General features: G+C 46.9%; 2 protein-coding genes across 3 annotated transcripts; both read left to right on the top strand.

Annotated features, from left to right (window-relative positions):
- The first annotated feature begins 497 nt into the window (after positions 1-497).
- On the top strand, positions 498-21,392 carry LOC104062321 (zinc finger and BTB domain-containing protein 18.2). 2 transcript variants are annotated; one of them, XR_008449927.1, is made up of 4 exons: positions 498-621; positions 1,932-3,936; positions 6,875-7,390; positions 16,617-21,392. XR_008449927.1 is itself a non-coding variant. In XM_054066709.1 (2 exons), the coding sequence occupies exon 2, from the start codon at positions 1,946-1,948 to the stop codon at positions 3,371-3,373; it is 1,428 nt and encodes a 475-aa protein (XP_053922684.1). In that variant the 5' UTR covers positions 1,142-1,188; positions 1,932-1,945; the 3' UTR covers positions 3,374-6,692. The 2 variants fall into 2 exon arrangements, 1 of the variants encoding a protein (XP_053922684.1); XM_054066709.1 differs by lacking the exons at positions 498-621; positions 6,875-7,390; positions 16,617-21,392 and adding an exon at positions 1,142-1,188 and having other exon boundaries at positions 1,932-6,692.
- Positions 19,953-24,793, top strand: LOC128852230 (uncharacterized). The gene is given in 5 exon segments (XM_054066981.1): positions 19,953-20,053; positions 23,531-23,867; positions 24,072-24,188; positions 24,190-24,440; positions 24,442-24,793. Coding segments are annotated over 5 exon segments (1,158 nt in total).
- Positions 24,794-25,533: the final 740 nt, after the last annotated feature.

Genomic DNA, 25,533 nt, shown 5'->3' with positions numbered 1-25,533 from the left:
CAGCGGGGCGGGGGGGAGGCAGCCGGAATTCTGCGGTGGATTTCGTCCCCGCTCCCTTTTTGATGGGATGACGGCTAATTAAAATTTAAAATTCAAATCAACTCTCGCAAAGGTCATCTTGAAAAAAAAAAAAGCAAACAAAAAAAAAAATACGAAGGCTATTTATCAGCTGAACGAGAGATTCGGGGGGGGGGGGGGGGGGGGGTGGGGGGAAGCATCGCGGAGCCTCTCGCACCCATCCCAACGCGGGGCTGGAGTTTGGGAGCGGGACGGCGGCGCTGAGGATGCAGGAGGAGAAGGAGGAGGAGGCGGAAAAGAAGCAGGAGGTGGAGGAGAAGGAGGTGGGAGAGGAGGAGGAGGAGGTGGAGAAGAAGGAGGTGGAGGAAGGGGAGGAGGAGACGCGGGGGAGGGCGCAGCCCGCAGCGCGCACCGGCGGCGGGGCTGGGGGGGGCTATTGTGTGCACAGACGGGGACACGCACACACACACACACACAATCACACACACACACACACACGCAGAGGGCTCGGAGAAAGGAAAGTATCGCGAGAGCGGCCGGCGAACAACCTGCTCCGCCGCGGAGCGCCGCGCACATGCGGAGCCTCAGCCCCGCCGCTCGCCGGTGAGTGAACGCGATCAGCCGCCCGTGAGATACACCCTCTTCCTTCCCCCCCCCTTCACCGCCCCTCCTTTTTACGAAGGGGAAAAGTCCTCCTTGCAAAGTTGGGCAGCGCCTTTGTAAAGAGGGGAGCGGGGGGGGTGCAAATAAGCAGCTCCGCTGTGCCCCCCCCCCCAGCGAAGGTCACCGCGGTGCGAGGGGCAAGTTGGGGGGGGGGGGGGGGGGTGTCTGGGAGGGAGGAGGGGGGGATTGGGGGAGCGTGTGTATGTGTTGGAGGGGGGGGGCAGAGCTCGGGGCAAGTTTGTGGGATTTAATCGCGGGCTATAAATGGGGCTGCTGGAACTTTAAAAGGCAGCAAGCTGTGGTTGGCTGGTAGCGAGATTTGGAGTAACATATGGCATTAAAAGGCGCACAGCTGGAGGTAGCATTTCCATCGCAGTGAAGTCAGAGCAGCTGACTCTCCAGCTTGCGGTGTAATTAGCAAACCGAGCACTCCTCCTCCCTCCCTCCCTCCTCCCTCCCTCCTCCCGCCGCGCCGCGCTCGCACCCGCGTCCCCTCCTGCCCGCAAGGTAAGCGCAGGTCGCACCCTCACCCCTCTCCTCACCCCTCTCCTCACCCCCACAATTTCCCCCTTTCCCTTTTAATAACTTCAAGGGAAACTTTTTTTTTCCCCACCCCCTCTCTTTATTCCCCGCTTTTCCGCATGCGGGTGCCGCGCTTTGGGGTGATTCCGCTCCAAAAAAACCCTGCAAAAAAAAAACCCCAAAAATTCCTTTCCCCCCTTTCCAGCCGCGACTGTTTTTTGTTGGGATTCGGTGCATAACGACTGAGGATAAAGTTTAAACGTGCGTTGCGTGTGTGTGTGTGTGTTCGTGACGTGGGTAATAGGCTTTATTAAAAGATGCCGTGAGTTCGCATTGCTGGGAAGACAGCCTGGGAGTTTATGCCTTTATTTTTTTCCTTTTTGTACGTGTGTGTGCGCTTTCCTCCTCTTAATTTTATTAAAGTGCTTAGTGGGAGAAACAAAAGGTTGGAGGGGCTGCTGTTTTACTAGCTTTTGTTTACTTACAGTCAAGTTTTTCCTGTTCGGAGCAGGTGCGAAAGGATGAGAAGCATGTTGTGTTGGTTTTTTTTTTCCTTCTTCTCCCCCTGAACCCCCCCCTCTTCCCCAAACTATTACAGACAATTAACAGTAAACGTTATCTCCAAGGCAGTTTCTTTGGCTTGTGTTACCAAAAAGCTGATCTGTTTGTTACAGCTGCTAGGAGGCTTTAGTTTACAGTAGCATTCAAGTTTTTCCTGTTTTGAACAGGTTATGAAGGAAGAATGGAGTTTCCAGACCATAGCCGCCAGTTGCTGCAGTGTCTGAGTCAGCAGCGTCACCAGGGCTTCCTGTGTGACTGTACTGTTTTAGTTGGAGAAGCTCAATTCAGAGCTCACAGAGCCGTTCTTGCCTCTTGCAGTATGTACTTCCATCTTTTCTACAGGGACCAGTTAGACAAAAGGGATATTGTGCATCTGAACAGTGACATTGTCACAGCCCCTGCCTTCAGCCTGCTGCTCGAATTCATGTACGAGGGAAAGCTGGAATTCAACAGTCTCCCGGTGGAAGATGTGCTGGCTGCGGCTAGCTACCTTCACATGTATGACATTGTCAAAGTCTGCAAGGGCAAGTTGAAAGATAAAGAATTATGTTCGGAAGAGAAGATTAACGATGAGGCGGCTAGTTTGGAGAAAGCGGAGCATTTTCTAGACGCCGGAGTGCCCCTGGTCCACGAGTTTGACCCAGGAAACAAACAAAAATTCAGCGTTGCAGAATATGAGAGAGCGGCAGGCAAAGAAAAGGTCAGCAGTCACCCCGCCTGGTCCTCTGATCATATAAGTGTCAGCTCTGCGCCGACAGAGGCAGAACCGTGTGCCGCAGCAGCTGGAAAAACAAAGGCTAATGTCAATAGTTCCACAGGACCTTTGTCCCAAAGGTCTGTTAACCATCCCCTGGCTTCGAGTGATGTGGACTGTGCGCTGGATTTGTCTTTCAAGCCCGTGCCGGGGAGAGATTCCTTACACCCCTCCTATGTCTTTGGACAGCTGGCCTCCGACAGCCAGCAGCAGGGTACCGAGCCACTTGTTAAAGATGAACAAGACTTGCTGTCAGATCAGGAGGATGGCGAAGCCAGGAGTCCGGAGAGTCAGCATTTTGGGAATTCAGCCAAAAGCCTAGTGACAGGGTTAGGACACATGTTCGCGGGGAATGGCAGCTCTCATGCCCGAGAGGAGGATATAGATCAAGAGCGAGACGAGAGCGAGGATGACATGGATTCATCGGACATCTCCTCAGGTGTCCTCGTGCCTCCCGGGCATATCTGCATTTGCCCCCTCTGTAGCAAGGTGTTTCCGAGCCCGCACATCCTTCAGCTGCATCTGAGCTCTCATTTCCGTGACAAGGACGGCTCCCGGACCCGCTTGTCCCCTGACGGGTCGGTCCCCACGTGTACCCTCTGCGGAAAGACTTTTTCTTGCATGTACACATTAAAGAGGCACGAGAGGACTCACTCGGGGGAGAAGCCCTACACCTGCGGCCAGTGTGGAAAGAGCTTCCAGTATTCCCACAACCTCAGCCGCCACGCTGTGGTGCACACCAGGGAGAAACCTCACGGGTGCAAGTGGTGCGAGAGACGGTTCACGCAATCCGGGGACTTGTACAGACATATCCGCAAATTTCACTGTGGCCTTGTGAAGTCTTTGGTTGTTTGAGATGTGGGGGGTTTTTGTTGGGTTGGTTTTTTTTTTGGTGTTTGTTCTTTTTATCCCCCTCCTTTAAAACAAAACAGGAAGAAAAGGCGGCATCTGAATTATAATCCCTCCCCTCCTTTATTTTATTTTGGTGATATTCACTTCAGGTGTATGGTCTTTAAAAGATGCAGAGGTATACACTCCAGAGGCCTTTTAATACAATCCTTCCACCTCTCCACCTCCCCCTTCCCCTGCTACCCTCCCTTCCCAGCACTGTCCTTTAGGTCTTCTCTTGCGCACCCATGTTACATTATTAATGTGAAATGATCTGAGTAATCTTGCAATGATTTAGCATCTGTTTTCATGCTGGAAGTACTTGCTTCGTGGTCAGGAAGGGTTTTTAATTTTGATGTGTCTTTTTTTTTTTTAGTTTGAAAAACAGATTATCAGCAAATTCTGGGGAAAAATTTGGATTCCATTAAGCTTCTCTAATGCTCTCTGTGTGTTGCATAGAAACATCTGAAGAGATGAACTGTGATTTAAACACATTTTCAGTGTAGAGAAACTTGTCTGCGTGTTGTGGAGTAAGTGGCCGTACTCTTATTTTATAGAGCTACACAAGACCTTAAATTGGCCCAGGTTGTAAAAGGGGTTGAGGAATCCTGGCTGTGTCTTTGGTACTAGTCACTTTTTATTCTCTTTATTATATGAGAATAGTTCTGCTATTGGTCCCAAAAATCTGAACAAGAAGTGTTTGCCTTGGGATTTGACTTAAGTTTTCCCTTCCCACCCACCCTCACCTGTGGGCTGACTTGAAAAGCTGCTTTTGTGCGTAAAACATGGATGGAAAAACTCCTTCTGTGTGCAGCATTTTCACTCCCAAAAAAATTGAAGGACGTGCACTAAAACATACGAAAAATCATATGATACGTGAATAACTTCATTCCCACGTCGACACCCAGGGGCTGATCCTGTCCCCCTTGGTGGGGACAACAGCCCTGAAGTGGCTCCTGGGGTGGCTTAGTCCAAGGTGGCTCGTACCACCTGTACTAGGAGATGCCCTGCTATCATGTCCGAAACGTTTTCGGCTGCTACACTAAAATCAGCAGCTCAGAATTTAATTTAATTTTATTTTTTCTGAAGTTGGTGATTCCCTCTGGGCCAAATTCTGTGCCATTGCTGGTATTCCAGAGGGGCAGCGTGAAGATAAACCGCTGCAGGGAAACGTGACCCAACTTTCCCCCGTGTCTCACCTTTTCAGGGGAGATTTTTGGGGTATTTTTAGGTGGGTTTTTTAACTTTGTTTGTAAACTGAGGCTGCCTGTAACTACAACCAGTTTTACTCCAAGTAACTCAGTTACTTGCCTAATAGAGCATCCTTTGGTCTGTGCATGTTGGTAAATATCAGATTATTCTTTTCCAATCAAATTACTCATTCAAGGTACATGTACGTGGGACTGGAATATAATAATAATAATAATATCCGAGGGTTCTGAATGTTGTTCTGCTGCGTTAGCGTTGCTTCACCAGCTTTCCTGACACTCCTGGAGTTGTTTTGTGAAACTGAAGTGTTTATTTTTAAATGAATTTGAAGCACTGAGTTAGATTGTTTTTAAAAGCTGTGCTTAAAATACTGTATTTCATCTTATGAAGAAAAAAATTTTCCCAATGCCTTCCCCCTCCGGTCCAAAAACTGAGCACTACCTACATAAATAATATGGGATCGATATTATTATTTTCTTTTTAAATAAGTACTTCCTATTTTAAAGAAAATCGGGATATACTTGTTACAACCTCCTCTTATTATTCATCTCTTAAACTATGAATGTACATGTAATGTGAAATTTTGCTTCTATTTATAGTTTTGGGTTTTGATGTTTTCAGTCAGATTTCTTGACTGTAAAATATTTTTGCTGAACCTGTTACATATGAAAGTTGTGGGAGAGTACTGTATCTTGAACACAAGTCGCTTTGGTACTGTGGTCTTATTCTACTTAATCAGTTTTTTCTCTTTATTTTTTTCCTTTTTTTTTTTTGCTGTGATTGGAAATAGCACTGAACAAAATCTACTAAAATTAAGTTATTTTTCTTTCTACTAAAATTAAGTTATTTTTTCTCCTGAATATACTTGATATAGTATTTATTAGATTTTTTTTTTGAAGTGGAATTATTACTGTTAATCTATTTCAAAACTAGTTAATTTACACTTCACTTTAAATTTTATAACAATGGATTTTGCATGTTGAACAACATGTGAAGAGTTTAATGTAGAGTCAGCATCATTGAAGCTGGTAATCTTAATTTTGCATTCTTGTGACACTTTTTTTTGCATTTCAGCCTTCAGTTACTGTTGTTTCTTTTTTTTTAGAAGAGCATAAAATAGGATGTGCCATAAGAACATCATTAGTGTATGGAGCAGGGAAAAGTTGAAACAATTTTGTGTCTGATCTTAGTATAGAAATTATTCATTAAACTGATGCTATGAGCATGCTCTGTACTGCAGTGAATATGGGGCAAAAGGTTTTTTTTTTTTAAAAAAAAAAAAGAAACAAAAAAAAAAAGAAAAAAATACTTTCTCATTCTTTACTACATCATGAACATGCTGTTCTCCTAGTCTGGTATTTGTGTTCCCACTCCTCATAGCTTGAATTTCTAAAGTAAAAAAAAAAAAACAAAAAAAAAAAAACAACTAAAAAAACCACAACACATTTGCACTTATTTTTGTTCTTAAGGTAACTTTTTTCTTTTGCTATGTCCGTGTCTCTCATTTTTAAGTTGCAATAGCTCGGAGCATGTATTCGGATGGTTTGTGACTCTACAGAGAAGTACTAAAAACATTGCACACTTAACACTGTCTCTTCATTTACTGTTTCGCTGTGGGGCGGTTGCTGTCTCTGTAGGGGATAGTCCTGCTCTGCATTTTAAACACTGGATTTGTCTTCTACTACAAACAAATACTGTGAAGTTAATGTAAAAAAAAAAAAAATAAAATCATTGATATTTTTAATTGTTTTTAATCTTGGTGCAGTTCAGATTAAATATGTATATTTAAAGACACTAATTTTTGTGGGAGAGTTTTATAGTATACAGTATGTAGAAAAGCTATTGGAATGGAATATATTTTATAAAAACATTCTATCACTGTTTTATAGTGAACTATTTTTTCTTCAGTGTTAGCGTAATGCTGTTAGTCTAGATACGACAATCGCAGGAAGAGTGATTCAAGCTACTGTTAGCGCTTAGTTTTGCGTGGAGTTCTGTTTGCAACTGTATTGGTATGTGCTGTACAATGTGACAATCGTGACTAGGTTTGTTGTCTACAAATTTACACAAAATAAAACGTGCTAGAGTTGTAAGCTTGAGCCTCCTCCTCCTCCCTTTAGCAGAAGGGTTGTGGTGTTTGGTTTATTATTATTATCTATTAATATTAATTATTTGGGGGATTAGTAATAATTTTTTCCCAGGGGATTGTGCTGCTCTTTTAAAAATCGTTATTACGTGCTATAATAATTTCTTTTTCAGGGCCACGTGGAATTTTAGGCATGTGAGGAGCAGCCGTATCTCAGTCAGAGCCTGACTGAGCATTTCCTTAGTCACTGGGCGAGACTAAAACCAGCGCCACTTCTGCATTTGAACCAGAGTACCAGCGGGGTTTAAATGGGCTCAACTCTCCCTCCCATGCCCTGAGTGAGCTTTGGAGCAGCCCTGCCCTGCATGGTGCTGCTCCCCAGCTGCAGGCGGATGCTGGAGTGATGGATGCTGCAGTGATGCAGTGTGCATGGGCAGCCCAGCAAAAGGCACCGGTGCCTCCCAGCATCCAAACACCACGCGGCTGGACAGGAGCAACGTCAGCCAGCTCACTTGAAAAGGTTCTCTTAAGTGCCAAATCTCTCCGAAATTTGGGAGAGCAGAGGTCTGATACAACTCCTGCAAACGTCCACCTTAAAACTTGGATCGACTTTGGCAGGAGTTGGAATTAGGCAGCTCACACTTTCTTCCACCTGTGCCAGCTGCTGCTCCAGGGAGGAAAATAAGCTGGTGGGTAGATTTTGCACCTGTACTACATGCACTGCATCTTGTGTTTCTTAATTAGTTAGAGGCAAAGAATTGTGGTGGAATCAAGCTGCCTCAAAACACTGCTGGTTGAGGGATAGGCAAATTGCAGTTAATGCTGATGCGGAGGCACAGCTCTTTCTCCCCTCCTGCTATTGCTTAGCTGCTTCTTTGCAATCATCTCAAAATAGGTAGGTATCTCTTGTATTCAAGCATGTGTCCTGCCTTGCGGAGCACTGTGCCTCCACCCCATCTATGGGGAGTTTGGGAGATGCGCCACGCTCATGCTCCGATGCTGAAGTGTTAGAAACTGTATGTATTTTAATTTCTCTCAGTGTGTGTGAGTGTGCGTCCCTGCAGCTGCTTATTTGTGACACACTTTACTTTCACTCTTTTCTGCTGTTTTGGGTGTATGGGAGAAGATTCAAAGGTGCTTTACCCTCCCCCAGCAAAAAAAAAAGTTAACTAAATGTGTCCAAGTCCGGGCGCTGTGCTAGCGGAAGAGGAGGCAAAAGGCTTTTATTTGAGGGAGAGGGTGCTCAGGAATAGGCAAGCTTGAAGCTAAACCTAGGAGGTGGATGGCTTGCACACAGGCTATAAATAACCATGAGTAGATTGAGGAGAGCAGCCCACATCTACTCTGGCATGGGCATGCTGTGCCCATTTTCTTTGTTGATAGCAATTGCTAATGTGAATTCTGGCACTCCAATTCCTGATGCCTGTTGTTCTGATAACATAATTAAATCTTAGGAATGTGAAATATAAAAAGCTTTGAGACGGAACCAGGCCACTAAGCGAATACTGGAAAGGCAGGTGTGGGGTTTGTACATACTGAATAAGCAATGGAATCCTTCTAGGCAGGGTTCCCTGCCTGCCAGCTCACAGGTACACTAGGAGCAATCCTGCCCTTCCCTATGGGATTGGGGTTGACTCCCAGGAGCATCTGCTGTCCTAGCCATGGGCTGCAAGGGCTGTCATCTTCCACGATGAAAGCTTTAATGGGCTGCAAGGGCTGTCATCTTCCACGATGAAAGCTTGTAATGGGCTTCTTAGATTGGCAAGGGTCAGTCCTGCCAGTGCCAGCAGCCTGGGTTCCTGCTGCCTTTGCAAAGCCCGGTTCTCCTTGAGGTGAGTGCTGTGAAATGTTTTCATTCATTTTTAGCTTTCGTTTTGAAGTCCTACGTGCCTTCTGGAGGTGGTTTGCCCTTGGAATATGCAGCAGTGGCTGTGGATGTCTGGGTGCATCTGGCCATGTGTCACCAAATGACTCCATGCAGCTGGACACCCCAGAGGAATGATTTCTTCCTAGTTTGGGTGGTGGGGCATGTGTTTGGACTGAGTGCCTCCGAACCACCAAGGAAAGTTCATGCTGAGCCATGGGGGAATCACCAGGTGAGGCCCCTGGTGCTGTTGGATCCCATGTCATGGGAAGCACTGTGTGGATGGACCGTATTTATTGCTTATTAGACAGTATTAGATTCTTGCAGGTGAAATAAGCCTCCAAGCAAGCTGAAGAATGAGGTCCCCCTTGAGAAGCAGTTGGAGTGGAGAGGTAGAGGAATCTTTGTATTGCCCAGCTTGTTGGTAGTACCAGCACCATCCAGCTTCTACTGGTGCTCAGGGCTGGACTGTGCCCCCCTGAGTTTTGCTTGCTTGTAAGTATCTTTATGTGCTGTTTTGCTGGGGGAGACGCACAGCAGAACATGAAACAGCAGCTGTTATCTGAGGAAATCAATGGCAGGTGTGACCCAGCAAAAAGGAATTTATGTAGGACAAAGCTGGGCTCAAGTGAAATGGAGTCGATCCTACAGTGCAGTTGATGTGTGAAAACATCTTGTCCTGGGAGGAGGAAGCATGAACAGGGCTGCGGGTGACCTTCCTAGAGAACATTTTGTCTGAAATGTTTAGTGCTGGGGAGGACCTGACTAGAAGTGCTGCAGACTGAGCAACTCCGCGCAGCAAAGTGTCTTTCATAACAACCGGACCAAGGGATCTTGGTCCCTTACTAACCATACGTGGGGATGAGCTGCTGCGGGAGATGCCGTGTGCTTTCCAGCCTCTGCAGATGAGCCATAGCCTTCCGCTCTCTTCCTGACTAGCTCTTCTCATCCCAATTAAATAAAAGAAGAAAAATATATTGCTAATGCTGTTTAAAGGGAGGAGAGAGAGCAAACACGGTTATTGTTACCTGCTTCCTGTTTGTTGTTTCCTCTGGTACAGCTGCACGCTTCTGTACACAGCTGCCTCCTCTGCCCTCTCAGAATGATCTGTTGCAGAAAAGGACCATACTTGGCAAACAGGCTTTAAAAAAACCAAACAAGCAAAAGCAAACTCAAAAAACCCCAAAGCCCTCTTGGTATTCTTGGGTCTTCCATGTGGATCAACCTTGTGTGGGACCTGTTCAGCAAAAGGAGTTTGGCAGAGACAGGGATGAAGCCTGGTGTTGCCACCTGCCAAAGCAGCCTGTGCAGGGCAGTGCTGCCAGCATTTTCCAGTGGCAGGAGGTGGGCTCTGGCATTCCAGGGGTTTTGAAGACTCTTCCTGATGGCTTTTGAAGCAATATACATTGCAGATCTCGGGACAAAATTGACAGGAGGATGTCATCACTTTTATTTCCCCAAATTCCAATGTTATTACAGGTACAAATAACAACCTTATCCACAGGTTCCTTCTCCCTGGGGATAACTCAGCCCACACACTAGGTACTCTCTGTTCCCCAATCTTCCTTATCTCTCCTTTTTTTCTGTGCTATCCAGGTGGTGTTACGAGCCATCTGCTGTAGTGATTCAGCAGAATCCATTTAGTGCTTTCCCAGAGAGGCCAGCATCTGCCAGGCAAGACGGAGACCATGGGGAAGCCCAGCACATCTGCCACTGTGTCTGCAAGCAAGGTCTAGGTTCAGACCCTAACCTCTTCCTGGCCACCCTGTGGGGTGCAGGTTGTGTGTGGGAGCACAATGATCTTCGTGTTCATTGTCGTGGCTTGTCTGGCTCGATCTGGGTGGTTAATTATCAAATGGCTGTTTTGGCATCAGCTGTGGAAGGGAAGAAGCTCCCTTGCACTTTGTGATGTTCTGCAGTGTCTGGTCAGCGCTTGGCAGGCGCTGGGCTTCCTGGCTGGCGCAAGATGGGAATGAGACAGTGCCATCTTCGTTCCCAAGGTCATACTGAGAGAGATTCGACTTGAAAGCGCAAATGTAAAAACATAGTGTCTGCAACGTGGGGGAAAGAAGGCAGCTCCAGTCCAGCAAGATTTTGCAGAACAAATGTGATATGGGACTGTGCTGGGTGCGAGAGGGGGGCAGAAAGGGTGATGCAGTTTCCGCCTTGGGTATCACAAATTCCACTGGGTAGGTCTTTGAGTGTGAGGAGAGCTTGAATTTTGCTTCAGGATGGAGGGAGGATGATCATTCAGATAACATGAAGAATTTCTGTAGCAGTGCTGACTTCCCAGCCTGTTGGTAAGACCTGAGCTAATGTTCGGCAGCAAATGCCAGCAGATAACGAGTCAGTATGAAAAGTAACTATCTGGTGAGGTGTATTGAAAGCCTGTACACGTTTGAGCCTCTGGCAGGAAACATAAAGGATCTTGTGTTAAAAAATCCATCACATATATGTAATAAGTTACAGCAGTGAGCACCAAACTAGGACCAGCAATGACACTTTTCAGGTACCAGAAGCTATTCTTATTTTAGAAGGTCAATGACATTTGGAAGAGCAGAAGGTTTGCTCCCCCTTACTTTGTAAATCAGATAAAAATATCTTCATTTTGGTAGACCAGACGTAGTCACAATGACTAGGGTTTCAACCCTTCCGACATCTAATCTGCTGTCAGAAGCTGGTTTCTTTTTAATAATTTTCTTAGACATGTTCTTACACATTTAATGGTTTTGCTTCTAAAAATGTTTTGTAAGCACTCTTTCACCTTGCTGCTGTCAAAGAACATACACAAAATTCTTAGAAGAGGACAGGAAGAAACCTTGTCTGGACATCTGGTCTGTCCTTCTGCTCCTGGGTAGAGCCAACTCACCATAAGATTTACCTGACAAATGTATCTAACCTGCTTGTAGCAACCTCCTCAGGCAATCTGTTGTGGTGCCAACCTGTTCCTTAGCTGAAGATCCTCCTGATGTCTCGCCCAGGTTGTATGCACTGTTGCTTTTGTCCTTCCAGGTGGATAAGGAAGGAGGTTCTACCAGCAGTGTGGTAATGGAGCTGTAAAAATGGGCTTGTGTGGTGAACTGACCCAACTCGTAAACCAGACCTGGATGCAGAGTCTTGGGCGAAGCAGCCAAACTGCTGAACAAGCTTATTCTAAAGCCCATTGGGTGTTTTATTTCGTGGCCGGTGAGATACATGGGTCCCAGGCTGTAAGCTGTTGTATGTAGGTGGGCAGCCTGAAAAATGGACTATTGGATCAAGACATGCAGAAATGACTTTGCAAAAGGTGCAAGGTTGAGACCTCAGTGCTATATTTGTCTCTCAGGTCTACCTCTGCTTGGCCAAAAGTAGGCTGTGTTCTCCTATGCCTTGTCTTAAGCTTTTGCTTAAGGCAGAATTCTGGTCTCTTTTAAATGAACATCATTCCAGTTTTTAGGGGCAAAACTCAAATGTGGTTGCCTTGCCTTCAAAATAAACCTCGAGTTCTGACTCCAGAAAAAACCCAGTTAGCCTCTTACTAAAGAAACTAATTTTCCTTGCGTTAAATTGAAAGGCAGCTGTTCAGATACATCGTCCTAGGAACAGGGAGCCAGGGGTCAGGCTACAGCAGGGCTTATTGTGAGACCCATGAGACTGGAGCTGGAGCAGCGCAGGACAGTGTAGCACATGGTGGTAAGTGAATAAGAGAATGAACGGGATGGTGCTTCCTGCATTCTGCTTCATAAGGTCTGAATGATTCAGCTGATGTTTATCGAGAGTGTGGTGAAGAAACTCACTGCTGGAGGTGAAAGGGTCCCGTGCTGCTGGGGGACTGCCAGGAAATGCCTGTTCTGTTAGACTTGGTGCTGCAGGTACCCTAATATCTGCCCTGCTCCAGGCTGGTGGAAGGGTGAAGCAGGGTTAATGCCAGCTTGCTGTCACCCCTCGTCTGGGCAGCTATTTGTCTCCTGGTGCTTCCTTTACACTGGCAAACTTTAATCTCCATGCTTCTGAGGGAATGCGTTAAGTTTGTTTAAGCTCAAGTTTACCCAGGAGATTGGATTTTAGTCTAGCTGGTGGGCAGCTCTGAGGGAGCTCTGCTCAGCTGCAATCCAGTCCTAATTTCAGTGCCGTGAAACTGAAGTGTTGAATTCTGTCCAGCTCCATGTATCTGGAGGTGATACTGTCTCAAGCATACGATGTTGTCTCATCAGGACCTTCTCAAAGTTAGGGAAGGAAAGGAGCTGCAGTCAGTGGCGCCGTTCAATGCAATATCCCAGAGGTGGCAGCGCTTGCCTGGAATGGAGGCAGATAGAACTTCAGATTTTTCGCAGCATTTTGGGACTTGAACTTGCTGTTCTCAACCTTGACAAGTGCCTTATTGCCGAGGGCACAGCCAGCAGTGTCTGCAGGCAGCTCTTCATCCCTTCCTGCAAGGGCAATAGAGGATGCTGGAAGTGACAAGCGGAGATGACAGCCAGGCTCTGCACCTTGTGGATGAGGACCGTTTTGGGGAAAGAGAGATCTAGGGTTTCAGGCTGGAACACAAAAGGGGTAATTGGTCTTTGGAGTAAAGTGCAGGGCTCTGGGCCACGGTGTCACCTAAAATGAATCATAGAATGTTTAGGTTGGAAAAGACCTTTAAGATCATCAAGTCCAAACATAAATCTAACTGCTCAGTCCATCGCTGAACCATGTCCCCAAGTACCCCAGCCACACATCTTTTAAATACCTCCAGGGATGGTGACCCAACCACTTCCCTGAGCAGACTGTGCCAGTCCTTGACAACCCTTTTGGGGAAGTAATATTTCTTAATATTCTTTCTAAGCCTCCGCTGGTGCAACTTGAGGCCATTTCCTCTTGTACTACTGCTTGTTACTTGGGAAAAGTGACCAACACCCACCTTGCTACACCCTCCTTTCAGGTAGTTATGTTCCCTCAGCCTCTTTTTCAGATTGAACAACCTCAGTTCCCTCAGTCTCTCCTCGTAAGACTTGTGGTCTGGACCCTTGACCAGCTTTGTTGTCCTTCTCTGGACATGCTCTAGTTCCTCAATGTCTTCTTCTAGTAAGGGGCCCAAACCTGAACACAGTATTTGAAGTGTGAATTATTACCTTTATGATGGTAATAGCACTGCATCTTCTTGTTGCTGGTGCTAATAGGGCTGAAGTGCTCCGGCTGCTGGTAGCACCAAGTTCCAGCAGGCAGAGAAACTACAATACTTGCTGAGTGCTGTGTTTAACTCCACAGCACCAGCAGAATCAGAAACTCTTGTTGTCTCTAAAATTAGGCTAAAAAGTCACCCGAGACTTTCAACAACAGGAGCCACCTGTTTTATTAGACTTATTTTTTTAAGCCATACTACTCGTAAAACTAGAATTTAAAAGATCAGATGATACTTTGTTCTCCAGTATTTGCAAACATCAAAAGATGCCAAAACTTACTGAACACTGCTCTGAAGCATGAGTGTAGTGAGTTTCTTGAAGTGTTTCACTGTGCCTCCAGTAGCATATTGGCAAGTTCTTGCAATGTTTTATTATTCATCTTCAAATTAGAAGTACTGGCTTTTTCTTTCCTTTATTTCAAACCAAACAAAAAAAATGTCAATGGCTTTCAGAATAAGGAAGCATGGGAGATTTATCTTGGAAAATGATTTTTCAAAGTACAACTTTGTGTCTGTGTTTTTCTCCCTTTACTGGGTCTTCAGGGTATGCAATGTGGCTGTTTGCAGTTGATGGAACACAGGGGAGTGCGGGGTGATATGAGGAATGTAACTACAAAACCCGAATTCGTCCCCTAGGACAATCTCATGCACGGTCATGATATCTGGATCTCTTATTTCTCCTCTCAAGTTGACATATCTAAAAGCCTTGTTGCTTAAATGTCAGTGCCAGGAGTTTCCCTAGGAGAACCTGTTTCCACATCATGACCTGGCACAAACTCCCTTAGCTTTTACAACTGCATGGTGTTAAAGAGTTCTGTGGAAGAAAAATAGACGTAGTGAGAGCTCTTACTGCATCGCTGGCTTTTGGCACTGCAGCCAAAGCTGCCTGATTCAGTGGAGTTTAAAATATGTGTTTAAAATCTGATTATTTTTAAAGATTTTTTTTTTTTTACTTCGATAAAGAAAGTATTAAATTTACAGCCTTTCACTAGAAGTTTTCATGTTTACCATCCAGATATGTTTTCATGTGTGGAGGTACCGAATTGCAGAAAATGTAATGCACTTTCTATGGAAAGCTTATAGTTTGTTGGCCATATCCTGAAAAGTTTTGCCCCAGTGGGGCAAACTCCAGTGCAGCAGTGCAGACTTTTGCCTGCGTAAAGGCTGCTGAATGGGCTCTGATGTTGCACAACCTCCAAGCGGGCACAGCGGCGTCGACTACCTGCAAGCCTCTCCCTCTTCCTTGTGTACTTTGAAACCCCGGGGGAGGGAGAACAGGGAATGAGTAAGTCATTGGGAACAGATGTTGCACAGTAGTAGCGAAACAAATATTTTGTGTTTATGCTACATCCATTCAAGGGTAATGTGAACACCAATGCGTCTGTGTTAACTTGCCCTTTCCCCAGCCTAATCCACTGCAGAGCCATTGGAGCTGGTTACAAACAAAAGTCTGCTTGGAAAGGGGTGAGTGCTGAGCTCCTGAGTGTGTGTACTTTAGTCCCTAATTCTGCAAAGCATGTTCATTATTCCCTTCCTCATGTGTCATTTCTTCCCCTGCCTGACCTGTTTGCTATCCCCCCTGCTGTGAGTGGCGGTTTGCTTTGCATAGGGAGGAAAGACGCTACCCAGGAGGAATCTGAATTTTTTTTCAGCTTTTTTTTCTTTTCCAAAGGAGTTTCTGGGTAAGAAGCAGATATGCTGGGGTTGGATTTCTTCTTTTTTTTTTTCTTTTTTCTTTTTTTTCTCCAAAGAGACCTGCCTATGCCTCTCTCCAGTCTTTTTCTTATAGATGTGCTGGGCTTGAGGAGCACAGCTGCCCCTCCATCTCCTTGTACTCAGCTCAGTAGGCTGAGAAGCACCCGGTTCCCCAGCTCTGGAGGATATTATCCCCGTGGCAGCATCTGGCTCTTGGCAGGCTCTGCGGGCAGCCGAGCTGGCAGGGTTTGGAGTTCCCTTTTAGCTTTGTTGTGTGGTAATCTGTCAGTTGGCTCTTCGGGCTCCCTTGTTCTCCTGTGTGCTTTTTCTTCTTGACAAACCTCTTAATTCAGGGTTGGTCAATAAGCACTTTCAGAATGTTCCCTGGAATTGCTCTTCACAAGTAATTTCTTTTGCTTTGCTCCAAAGAGGGACTTCCAGCAAATCTTTATTTTATTATAATAGTAGCAAGGGGAGGGGGAAAAAAAAGCTGATCAGGTTCCTGGTAGTTCGTTGGAGTCCGTTAGTGTCAGTGGACAGGATAATTTACTCAGCCAATTGTTCTGGCTCCGATTATTTACAGTAACCCTAAAAGCATTGCCTCCCACCCCAGGAAGGAAGCACTGGTGGTTTTAAACAGCAAGAAAAGACTTTAAACAAACCAAGAGTAAAATATGAAATGCAAGCTCTGTGGGTCCTCTTGAAAACAAGTGTGTTTTGAGGACAGATCCTCAACTGAAGTAAATCTTCCCTGTCCCCAGGACTGTGTCACCGTGCGCTCTTTCAAAACCATCCCCCAGGGATATTACTATTCTTTTCTCCATGTATGAATAAGCCACTTGCAGTTCATAGCTGCTATATTACAATTTCCTAAGAGGTGCTGGCATCTGGAGAGATTACATTCCACTGGCCCCTGGGATGGAAAGAATGAGTTCAAGAACAAAGAATTAAATCCTCACTTCTGCACTCAGAAATCCGATATTTGCCAAAGGGTAGTGGCAAGCTGGCAGCCGGACCTTGACATTGCTGGTGTTTCATGCAACCTTCCCCTTTCCTGCCAAAAACTGGACTGCGCTGAACCATCCATAAAATTAAACTGAATATCGCTTGGGCTGAACTCAGTGGGTGGGGGAAAAAAAAAAAATCTCCAGTGAACTTTGTGTTACTGAAATGTGTAGGATTAACAGCTCTGTGATCCAGTGTCTATTTGCAGGACTGGCACGGTTCACACCGTGGTCTTGGCAGCCATCGCACAAGCCCTGACACCTTGTTCTGCAGAGACACCTTTCTGGGTGGGAGGAGGATGCTGAACGCCTGGCTGGCCGCCAGCTAGCGTTGAACCGCCACGCAAATTGCAGTGTAGCTGCAAAAAACTGAGATCGCCCACTCCTAGCAGTCTGTGCCATCGGCTGTCTGGCAGGATTGATGGTTGTCACTACCGAACGCTGCTGAGATGGAGCCAAAATCAAATGAGTGGATGTCCTCGTGAGCCTGCTTGGGGAAAAAAAAAAAAGCTTCAAAAACCTAAGAACTTGTTTTCAGTTTAGAAACTAAACTAAAGAGGCTTGTTCTACTTTATGATTGCTTAGCTGAGAAGCGCTGGGAAACATTCCTGCTGCATGTGAAATTGGAAGGTCACAGGTTTTCAGCTGTCTCTCCTTGGTACTATTTTGGGGTGGAGGAGGCTCTGGCAGGAAGGAGGAAGCATCTCTTCTCATGCTAAACTGTGCCTGGGACCAGGAGGGACGATTAACTGTGGCCAGCCCTGATCTTAACAGCTGTGGTGTAACACTGGTTGTGGCAACAGGGAGCAGGCTGACTTCCTTTAACATTTTCCCCTATTCCCACAAGGACAACCAGGCCTAGGCATGCTCTAGGTCATGATCTCGGTGACGGCTGATGCGTGATGGCAGTGAAGTAACTGGTTGTAAATCTGCTAGGTAAATCATAGAATAGTTTGAGTTGGAAGGAACCTTTAAAAGTCATCCAGTCCATCTCTCCTGCGATGAGCAGGGAGGGGTTCAACTAGATCAGATTGCTCACAACCTCATCCAATCCGACCTTGAATGTTTCCAGGATAAAAAGTGGGGACTATGTTTCCGAGATATGAGTGAGTGGTACACCCAAAGGGTTTCCGCAGAATTCTGGTAGGAATATGGTACTAGATTCTGGTTTGGCTGTAACGGCTGAATTGAGCTAGATCTACACCAGCAAAGCAGAAACCTGTAGTCCTGGCATGGGGTCTGCTCACCATTCAGTCTCTAAATCGTTCACAAAACAAACAAGAAGTATCTGGACCAATGTATCCTGAAGGATGAGAACAACCAGGAGAATGGTATGCATTAATCTCTGCTCCTTCACCTCTTGAAATAGGGACAAAAGGAAGGGAAGCAAGCCAGAAAGGAAGGATGTATGCTTCCTTTCCTCCTCTACACTGAAAAAAAAAAGGTGTTTATTCTTCTGCCTGCTTCCTCTTTCCTTCCCTCATGTCCGTACTGTGGTAAGACACAGAGAATAAAAACTGTTTTCCTTGACCATGTGTGTCAAGTCCCTCTCCTGGGATAGCGGTGCTGTGGTGCTGCTGCTCCCTGGGCTGGGGGGCGGCTGTGGCTGGTCCTGCCTCTCCCATTATTCCCATTGGTACTGGTAATTTATTTTAGCAGGACAGATCTGAACTATCCAAGCTAATTCCATGCACCCTGCTAGAAAAATAGTGCAACATATTCTTGAGCTATATCAGCAGATGTGACGCTGAAGGGTGTCTTTGAGCCTGCCTGAGCTGAAGAAAGGCCTCCTGTCTGGTGACGTGGCTTCTCCAGGATGCATCCTTATGTTTTCTTCTAGTGTGATTTGAGGGGGCTGATCCTGGCAGAGAAGGCATTGCTGTGCTGATATCCTAGTGCCTGCAGAAGGGACCAATGAGGGGACGAGGACATGCTTCTTTTTGTGACATGAGCAGCACCTATGTTGCTCATTCCTGAGGCGGCACCAGCTCGCAGAGCTAAAATGAATGGTATTTACTGGCTTGGCAGGTAGAAAGACCATAGCTATGCATCCTGCAGAAATGAGTGTAATCTCAACAAGATGCCGAGCACCACCTGCGTGGTCCTGCCTGGTGCAAAATGAGTGGAGAAATCAGCCAGAAGGATGCAATGGCAGCAGCAAGGCAGGGACCATGTCCCGTGCCCTGTAGCCCAGCATTTCTTCAGGGTCATACCCTCTGAGTGATTAATCCCTCCCCACTGCCCCAAGTGGGGAGGTGAAGCTATCCTCTACTTCAAGAGCATCCACTCAGCCAGCAATCTCTGCTCTTCAGATGGGCTATAAATATTTACACGAGGAAGCACAGGAACACTGTTCTGAGCTAACACCATGATTTATAAACCTAAATTACCCACATTAGTCGAGATCTCAGTTTGGAGCTTACCTATAGAGTGTGTTTGAGACAAATGCTTCCTACCGCCTTGAGCAGGTGCTTCCTCTTTGTGTTGCCTTCAGGAAGGATGCTCTCCTTGAGCTGCCTCCTTCCCGACTGCTGTCCCAGCTCCAGAGCAGCTTTGCAACCTCATGACCACCTTCAGCCAGGAAGATCCTTTCTTCACTTCTCTGCAATAGAGAAAACCAGGTTTGAGCATTATGTCTATCATATGCAGGAACTGCAGAATATGTCTATCTAATGCAGGAACACGGAGCATTTACTGGCCACTTGTTTGTATCCTGTCAAAGATGACATTTTGTTTGGTTCCTTCTCCCTTTACCCTGTTAGTTTGGATAGTATCTTTATATTAAGCAGCGAAAGAGAAGAATGAAGATTTAAACTCATTTAACCTTGAACATAGCCATTAGTTAAGCAATTAAAATTAAAGGGTGAGTTAATGGGCAGTGTCAAACATTCGGAGAAACATCTGTTGTAATAGAAGTCTGCCTTTTAGCTGATGAATAATTGATCTGCTGTTTGTTAGCACCTAAGTCCAGACAAGGCAGCAGCACTAGCACTGCTGGGGCATCTCCAGAGCTTGCTTGCCAGCCACAGGCTCCAGGAGAGCAGGAGAACTTGGTACCACCACTTTAAGGTACTTTAGGAAAATCACATGCTTTGTACCCCATTGAATGAGGTCATTCCTGTTGAGTCTTTTGCATTCCTTGGATCAGTCATGTTACTTCAGGTCTAGAGGAATCAATGGTCTATTTTTATGTCTTCATTTCTTCATTAATTTATGTGTGGATGCATGTGGTGTCTATTTGGACGCCAATAACCAGAGATGTAAATGAGTCAAAAGGCTTTGAATGGTATCACTGAGCTAAATTAACTTGCTTTTGGGCAAGCAGCAGATGTGAATGAACGCCTTCATTAATGTATTGAAGGCAATACAGTAAATATTGACCTGAGTTTGAGGGGTAGATAGCAGAAAGCATTTGTCTTTTGACAGTGGTAGAGCCAATAATACTGAAGTCACTTCTGCAATACTGCCATCTCCCATAGAAAGCCCCTTCTCCCTTGAATAACAAACATCAAAAGACACTTGGTTGAAATCTTAGGTCCTACGAAATGAAGGAGTACGATGCTATTCTCATCAGGATGACGGATATTGCCCTGCAGTGCCTGGTCCTGCAGACCCGCCTGGGAAGTGCTTCCATTCTGCGCAGAAAGTAGTGATGGAGGAGGAGAAGATGTCATGAATGCGCTCCCTGCATGAGTCGGGGTTTGGCCAAAGTGGGCTCCACTTGGGGTTGGAAGTGGTGTGGGATGACAGAGCAGAGTCTGGTCCCTGTGCTGAGCTCCTCCACGTATTCCACTGCTGAGGCCGGGGCCAGGAGAATTGCCGGAGTGACTCCAAAACCAAATTGAGGACATGAAACATTTGTCGCGTGGGATGTGGGAGAAGGAAACCCAAGTAATGAAAGATTCTTGATGTACTGTTTTGCATATTGCCTCTTAATCCCTGTGTGTGTGCAAAGCTGCAACAAACTCAAATAAACCAAATGCAGTTTCTTGCTCCAGCACAGAAGGGACAGCTGGTTATTAGCAGGTCAAGATAAGCCCCTCGCCCAGTTATTGGGGTGTCATAAGCACAGACCTCTCTTTAGAAAGAAGCTAGGAAAAAGCAGTGGGAACGAAGCAGAAAATGCAAAAGGAGAATAATTTTGAAGGTATCTCATAGGCAAATGTTGACAGAATGTGGGTTCTTCCCTCATCCTCAAGGTGAGTCTGGTCAAGTTTGTAGCCTTTGAGGCACAAGGTAATAATATCCATTTGGCTATTTGTTAGAGAGAAAGGTAGCAAAATCAGCTCCAGATTCCTAAAGAAACAACCACTTGCATTAGTATTTGGTTTTCATATACCCATCACTCTTCTTTTTTTCTCCAGACTGTCTGCAAAACTTGGATTAATGCAACAGTTCAGGTTTTGTTTAAAATCATGTTAATCTGTACTCACATCATAAGCATAAAGAAAGGGAAATAAACTGAGATGGGAAAATTATCTGTGTGTCTTCAGCTGGATTTAGCTTAAAACAAGCAGAACCTGTAGTTGAGTTTCTCTCCATATTCCTCCCTCTGTATGCCCAGGTTGCCTTAGCATCTGCCTGCACTTCTGCTGCTGCTTCAATTTCTTCCTTTGCTTCTTTAGACTGTGTGCTCTCAACAGTGTTTCCCACCCCAGTTACGAACTGTCCTATTGTTGGTGACCTTCTCCAAAAAGGGAAGGTGGTCAAAGGCAGCTAAAGGACAAGTGAGGAGGACAAAGAAAGACAAACTGACGAACCTTAGAAGAGGGAAAGACCCTTGACTGGGCCTTGCACGTGAGCAATAACGAGCAGGACTTCCATGATTTAAGGGGGGAGTTGAGCCCGACTCCTGGCATGTACTGGCCCTACGTGGCAGGACGCAGATCTGTATCAATAACCCTGAAATTTGTGGTGTGGTGTGGCAACAAACCACAACCAACGTTGTCATTGCAGGGACACCTACTAAGCTTTGTGCCTGACCGTACTACAATGCAGGACATGAAGGCTGCCTTGTTGTTATCCCAGATGTTTGTGATCGCTGAATTGTCTTGCTGTTTGTAAGCAAGTTACTAGTTTTTGCTAGTAGTCTGTTTATTGTAGTTTGTGTGCCTGTAGCTATTTTGCTGTATTCCACAAGAACCGTTACCCAACACACGGGCAGTTGCTGCCACCCCTTTCCTCCAGAGCAAAAGCGCACTGTGGGCAGTCGGCCCGATACGGATGAAGAGCCCCTTGCGAGGAGGCTTTGCCGCAGACTCCTGTTGCCCTCTGCACGGTGACCGCCCCCGTCTCTTGGAGAGAGTCCATTCCCTCTGGGATATTTGCACTGTACAAAGTTGTCAATAAATGGTGTGTTTGAACAAAGGCTGCGTCTCTGCGCATCACTTGGCCAGGGAACGTGGGCACAGGGTGCTGGCTGCTCGGCTGCCGCAGAGCCAGGGAGCATTTCCAGAAGGACTCCGTGCTTCCATGGGCTGGCAACCAGAACAATTTGTCCCCCTCCCCAGCTGGGCACGTTGCCTGTGTGCCATGGGGACCCTGAAGTGCTTGGTGGACAAGGAGGAAAGTTCTGCTGTCTGGGATGGACACCATGTGAAAGTCTCTGTGGTCTCGGCCCTTCTCATTCTCTTTGGTATATGGGGTGTACCTCGTCCTGCCCCTCAGTACAGCACGGCAATACTTGAGCTGCTCTCGGGTTAGAAAGCTGGCCATGAGTGGTCTCTAGGTGGAGCCAAAGACTTGTGTATTCCACCCGGATCCTGAAGATGCCGAAAAAGTGAACGGCTAAAGGCTTGCTTGCCCTCTCTGAAACCACAGTCTTCCATTGTCTGTAGTTGGGCTCTGGTCTTGTTGAAGCAACATGACCCGAGGAAGAGAGACTAGCAGCCGTTTCCAAACATTTGGCTACCCCAAATCACACCCACTGCTGAACAAAGGATGGGCATTGCCCGTAGCACGGTAACTGGGTGTTTTCCCTCCTCTGTAGCAGCTTTTTCTTTTTCCCCCCCTGTGCTCGTTATGCAAAATGCAAGAAAACAAGAAGAGCCATCAATCAGAGCACACGGGAGGTCACTGCAAAGATCAGGGCTTAATCCAATAATCCCTTGCAAAGGACAAGGTAGAGCGAAACACAACCGCGTTGAGCATGGAGTGCTTTAAAAGGCCACGGCAACAGAGGCACGAAAGATGCGACCACCCCAGTACAAGGAACAAAGGAGTGAAGTATACACATGCGCTGCCAAGGTCTTTTGGTCACCTCTGAGTCAGTCCCACTGGAGGTGTGATTGGCAGATCCCATGGACAAATTCAAACCAGACCATGATCTCTGGACTTTGGCAGGGTGGCAAAGCTGAATCCTGGTCTGAGTGCAGGCACTGTGGCTCAAATTCCTCCCTGTGCAAGCACGACTCAGCAATACCCACCACGGTGCTCTATCTCCACACTGGGCACTGCTGTCTCCACAGGGTTAAGTTCTGGCCAAAGCATTCCCTCCCAGGATAACATGCCTTCCTACTTCTGCAGAAGGCTATTGAAAGCAATGGCTGATGACGCTGCTGAAGCTTTCCCAATGAGTTTCACAAGCTGTGGGTGAGAGCCAGAGGCACGATGGAGAGCAGGTTTTGACTGAAATAGCACATTGTTGAGTCGTTTCATAAAGTCATTAGAAGAAACTTCACTCTGGTCCTAGAGCTTTTGCAGTTCTTTTTCCATGCACCTTCCTCATTTTGGAATCTGCCCTTTGGGCAGGAGAATAGGCTTTGGCCGGGTCAGAGACAGTGAGAAAGCCTTGTGCCAGGGGGTGTTGGGCTGGTTATTTCTGCCAGGGCTTGACCTTCCTCCAGAAAAGGTTGTGATCCCTGTAGCCCCTATTCATATGCTTTGACTGCCCCAAGAGGAATTGCAAGATGCAAGAGATGTTTGGCAAGCTGAAGACAGAGCACAGAAAGCGCAGATCTGAAACGTGTGTGAGCAATTGAGTGGATAAAGTCGCTCAGACACACAAATCACAGGGAGGGTCGGTTCTCCCCCAGCATCGAGGCCCCATCCGCCTGCAGGAAGGGCACAGTGCAAAGGTATTGCTGCCTCCCAGTTGCCTCATCCTCACTCCTATCTGCCACAGAAGTCCTTACCACTTGCACCCCCTCTCCCCTGCCACCAACCCCCTCCATCCCAGCCCCTCGGAACCCCTCTTCTCCTTCCTCCTGCAGGCCATGGCTGCCGCAGCATTCCTCGTCCGTGTCTTACTGTGTTTCATCCTGAACCTGCCGATGGCTGGTGATGAGCTAGATGAGGCTACGCAAGAACGCCTGGAGGAGCGTGCCCAGTACCTGAACCAGGAGCTGACTCGGCTGTTGCAGGAGATCGAGGAGAGGACCGTGGATCAGAAGACTCAGGAGCAGAGTGGCTTTGCCCAGGGATCCCAGCTCTTTGACCCCTTGCAGCAGTGGCACTTCTGGGTGATTGCTGGAGTCCCGGTCCTGCTCTCTGGGCTCTGCTGGTGGTTCAGGAAAAGGATCTGCAACACATGGCAGTGGATGGAGAAGAAGGCGGGGAAAAAAGAAAACTAGCTGGAAAGTATTTTTGAAGAGGATCCAGGGAGGACCAAAAAGCGTAAAGAGGTGAATGACCTGGTAGCCTCTTTAATTCATAATATCGGACAGTGCTTGTCAAATAGTTTCTTCCCTGTGCTGTGTCCACCCATCGAGGTGGGCTGTGCTTTCGAAGGTTGGGATCCCTGGGAGGATTATCCCATCTGCCACTTCCTTGTGCCACTGAAGCCCCCCGCATGGGCACACATTCCACATGGAGCCAGATACTGCAGAGGTGACGCAAGCAAGGAACTTCTGCATCCGTGTGGAGATGCAGTGCACCTGCACGGCAGAGCAGCAGGTGATGGGGACGCGGTGCTTTCTCCATCACCCAGATGAAGAGTCAAGGGGGAATCAGGCCCCCGGCATCCTACACACCCTCTGCACTGGCTCCTACCTGGATGTGGAGAGGACTGTCTGCTGGTCTGATGAAAACCTGAAAGTGCTGGAAGGCTTTGCCTGAATTGTCCCAAATGGTTCTGCCCTCCAGCCGCTGCTGCAGATACGAGATGAGTAGAGATGTACAGATAATCCTAGTCATTGAGATTATCTTTGGTATGCAGCAAGGGCACTTGGACATCTTCCTGAGTAGCCAGGCTACAGAGGACACTTCCACCCCCAGCACAACGTGGCCAGAGAGCTGTGCTGTGGCAGAGGTGAAGTTCTTCAAGCATATGGCTACTCGCACCCGCTCTCCCCTGCCACCAGCCCCTCGGAACACCTCTTCTCCTTCCTCCTGCAGGCCATGGCTGTCACAGCGTTCCTCGTCTGTGTCTTGCTGTGCTTCGTCCTGAACCTGCTGACAGCTGGTGATGAGCTGGAGGAAGTGCCTTCCTTGGGATCCATAGGCAAACCAAACCCTGGCAGCCCATCATTGCTGCCCTTGAGTGAGCACAGGGAGGCGGGTGTCACGCTGTCTGAGCAGGGAGCACCTTGCACAGGGAACAAGTGCCACCATTGCCATGGGAGGCTCTGGTTGCTCCGGCTCCCGTTCGACATGAGGATCATTCACCATACCCTCTTGAGACCTGCAAGCCGAGGTTCCCACCGCCTTAACGAGGGAAACTTCAACACATGCAGCAAGGTTAAGGAAAGATTTTGAGATGTCTCCCACGAAATTGATATTGAAATTCATATGAAATGCTATCTCTGCATCTTTCACGCCAGTGGGTTTTCACACCGTGGCCTGAACTTTCTGATAAAAAAATGTGCTTGGCTGGAAGTTGGCCACAAAAACACTTGGTTTACCATGCACCTTTGCTGGTTCAAAGAGGTGAAGCACATTATGGGTTTGGCATAAGAAGGCAAGAACAGAAACATGTTCTTGGGGTAAGGTCTCCTGTGTACATGTTTTCACTTGAATTCTTGCATCATACACTTGTTTAGTGCTCTGCGTTCCTCCAGCTGCAAGGAGCAAGCTCTGCGTTACAGTTGAGGGCAGTTTTCTGCTCTCTCCTTTTGAACCTGTTGTGTGTTTCTTGGGTGGGTTTTTCCCTCTTGTGCACCTTTGAACTTTCAAACCAATGAAAATGCT

Source organism: Cuculus canorus, chromosome 5 (assembly GCF_017976375.1).
Source record: "Cuculus canorus isolate bCucCan1 chromosome 5, bCucCan1.pri, whole genome shotgun sequence".
NCBI classification, from domain to species: Eukaryota; Metazoa; Chordata; class Aves; order Cuculiformes; family Cuculidae; genus Cuculus; species Cuculus canorus.
This window is presented reverse-complemented; position numbering and strand designations above follow the sequence as displayed.

Excerpts from the sequence above, each read along its gene's own strand:
- LOC104062321 (XM_054066709.1), top strand. The coding sequence starts at position 1,946 with ATGGAGTTTCCAGACCATAGCCGCCAGTTGCTGCAGTGTCTGAGTCAG.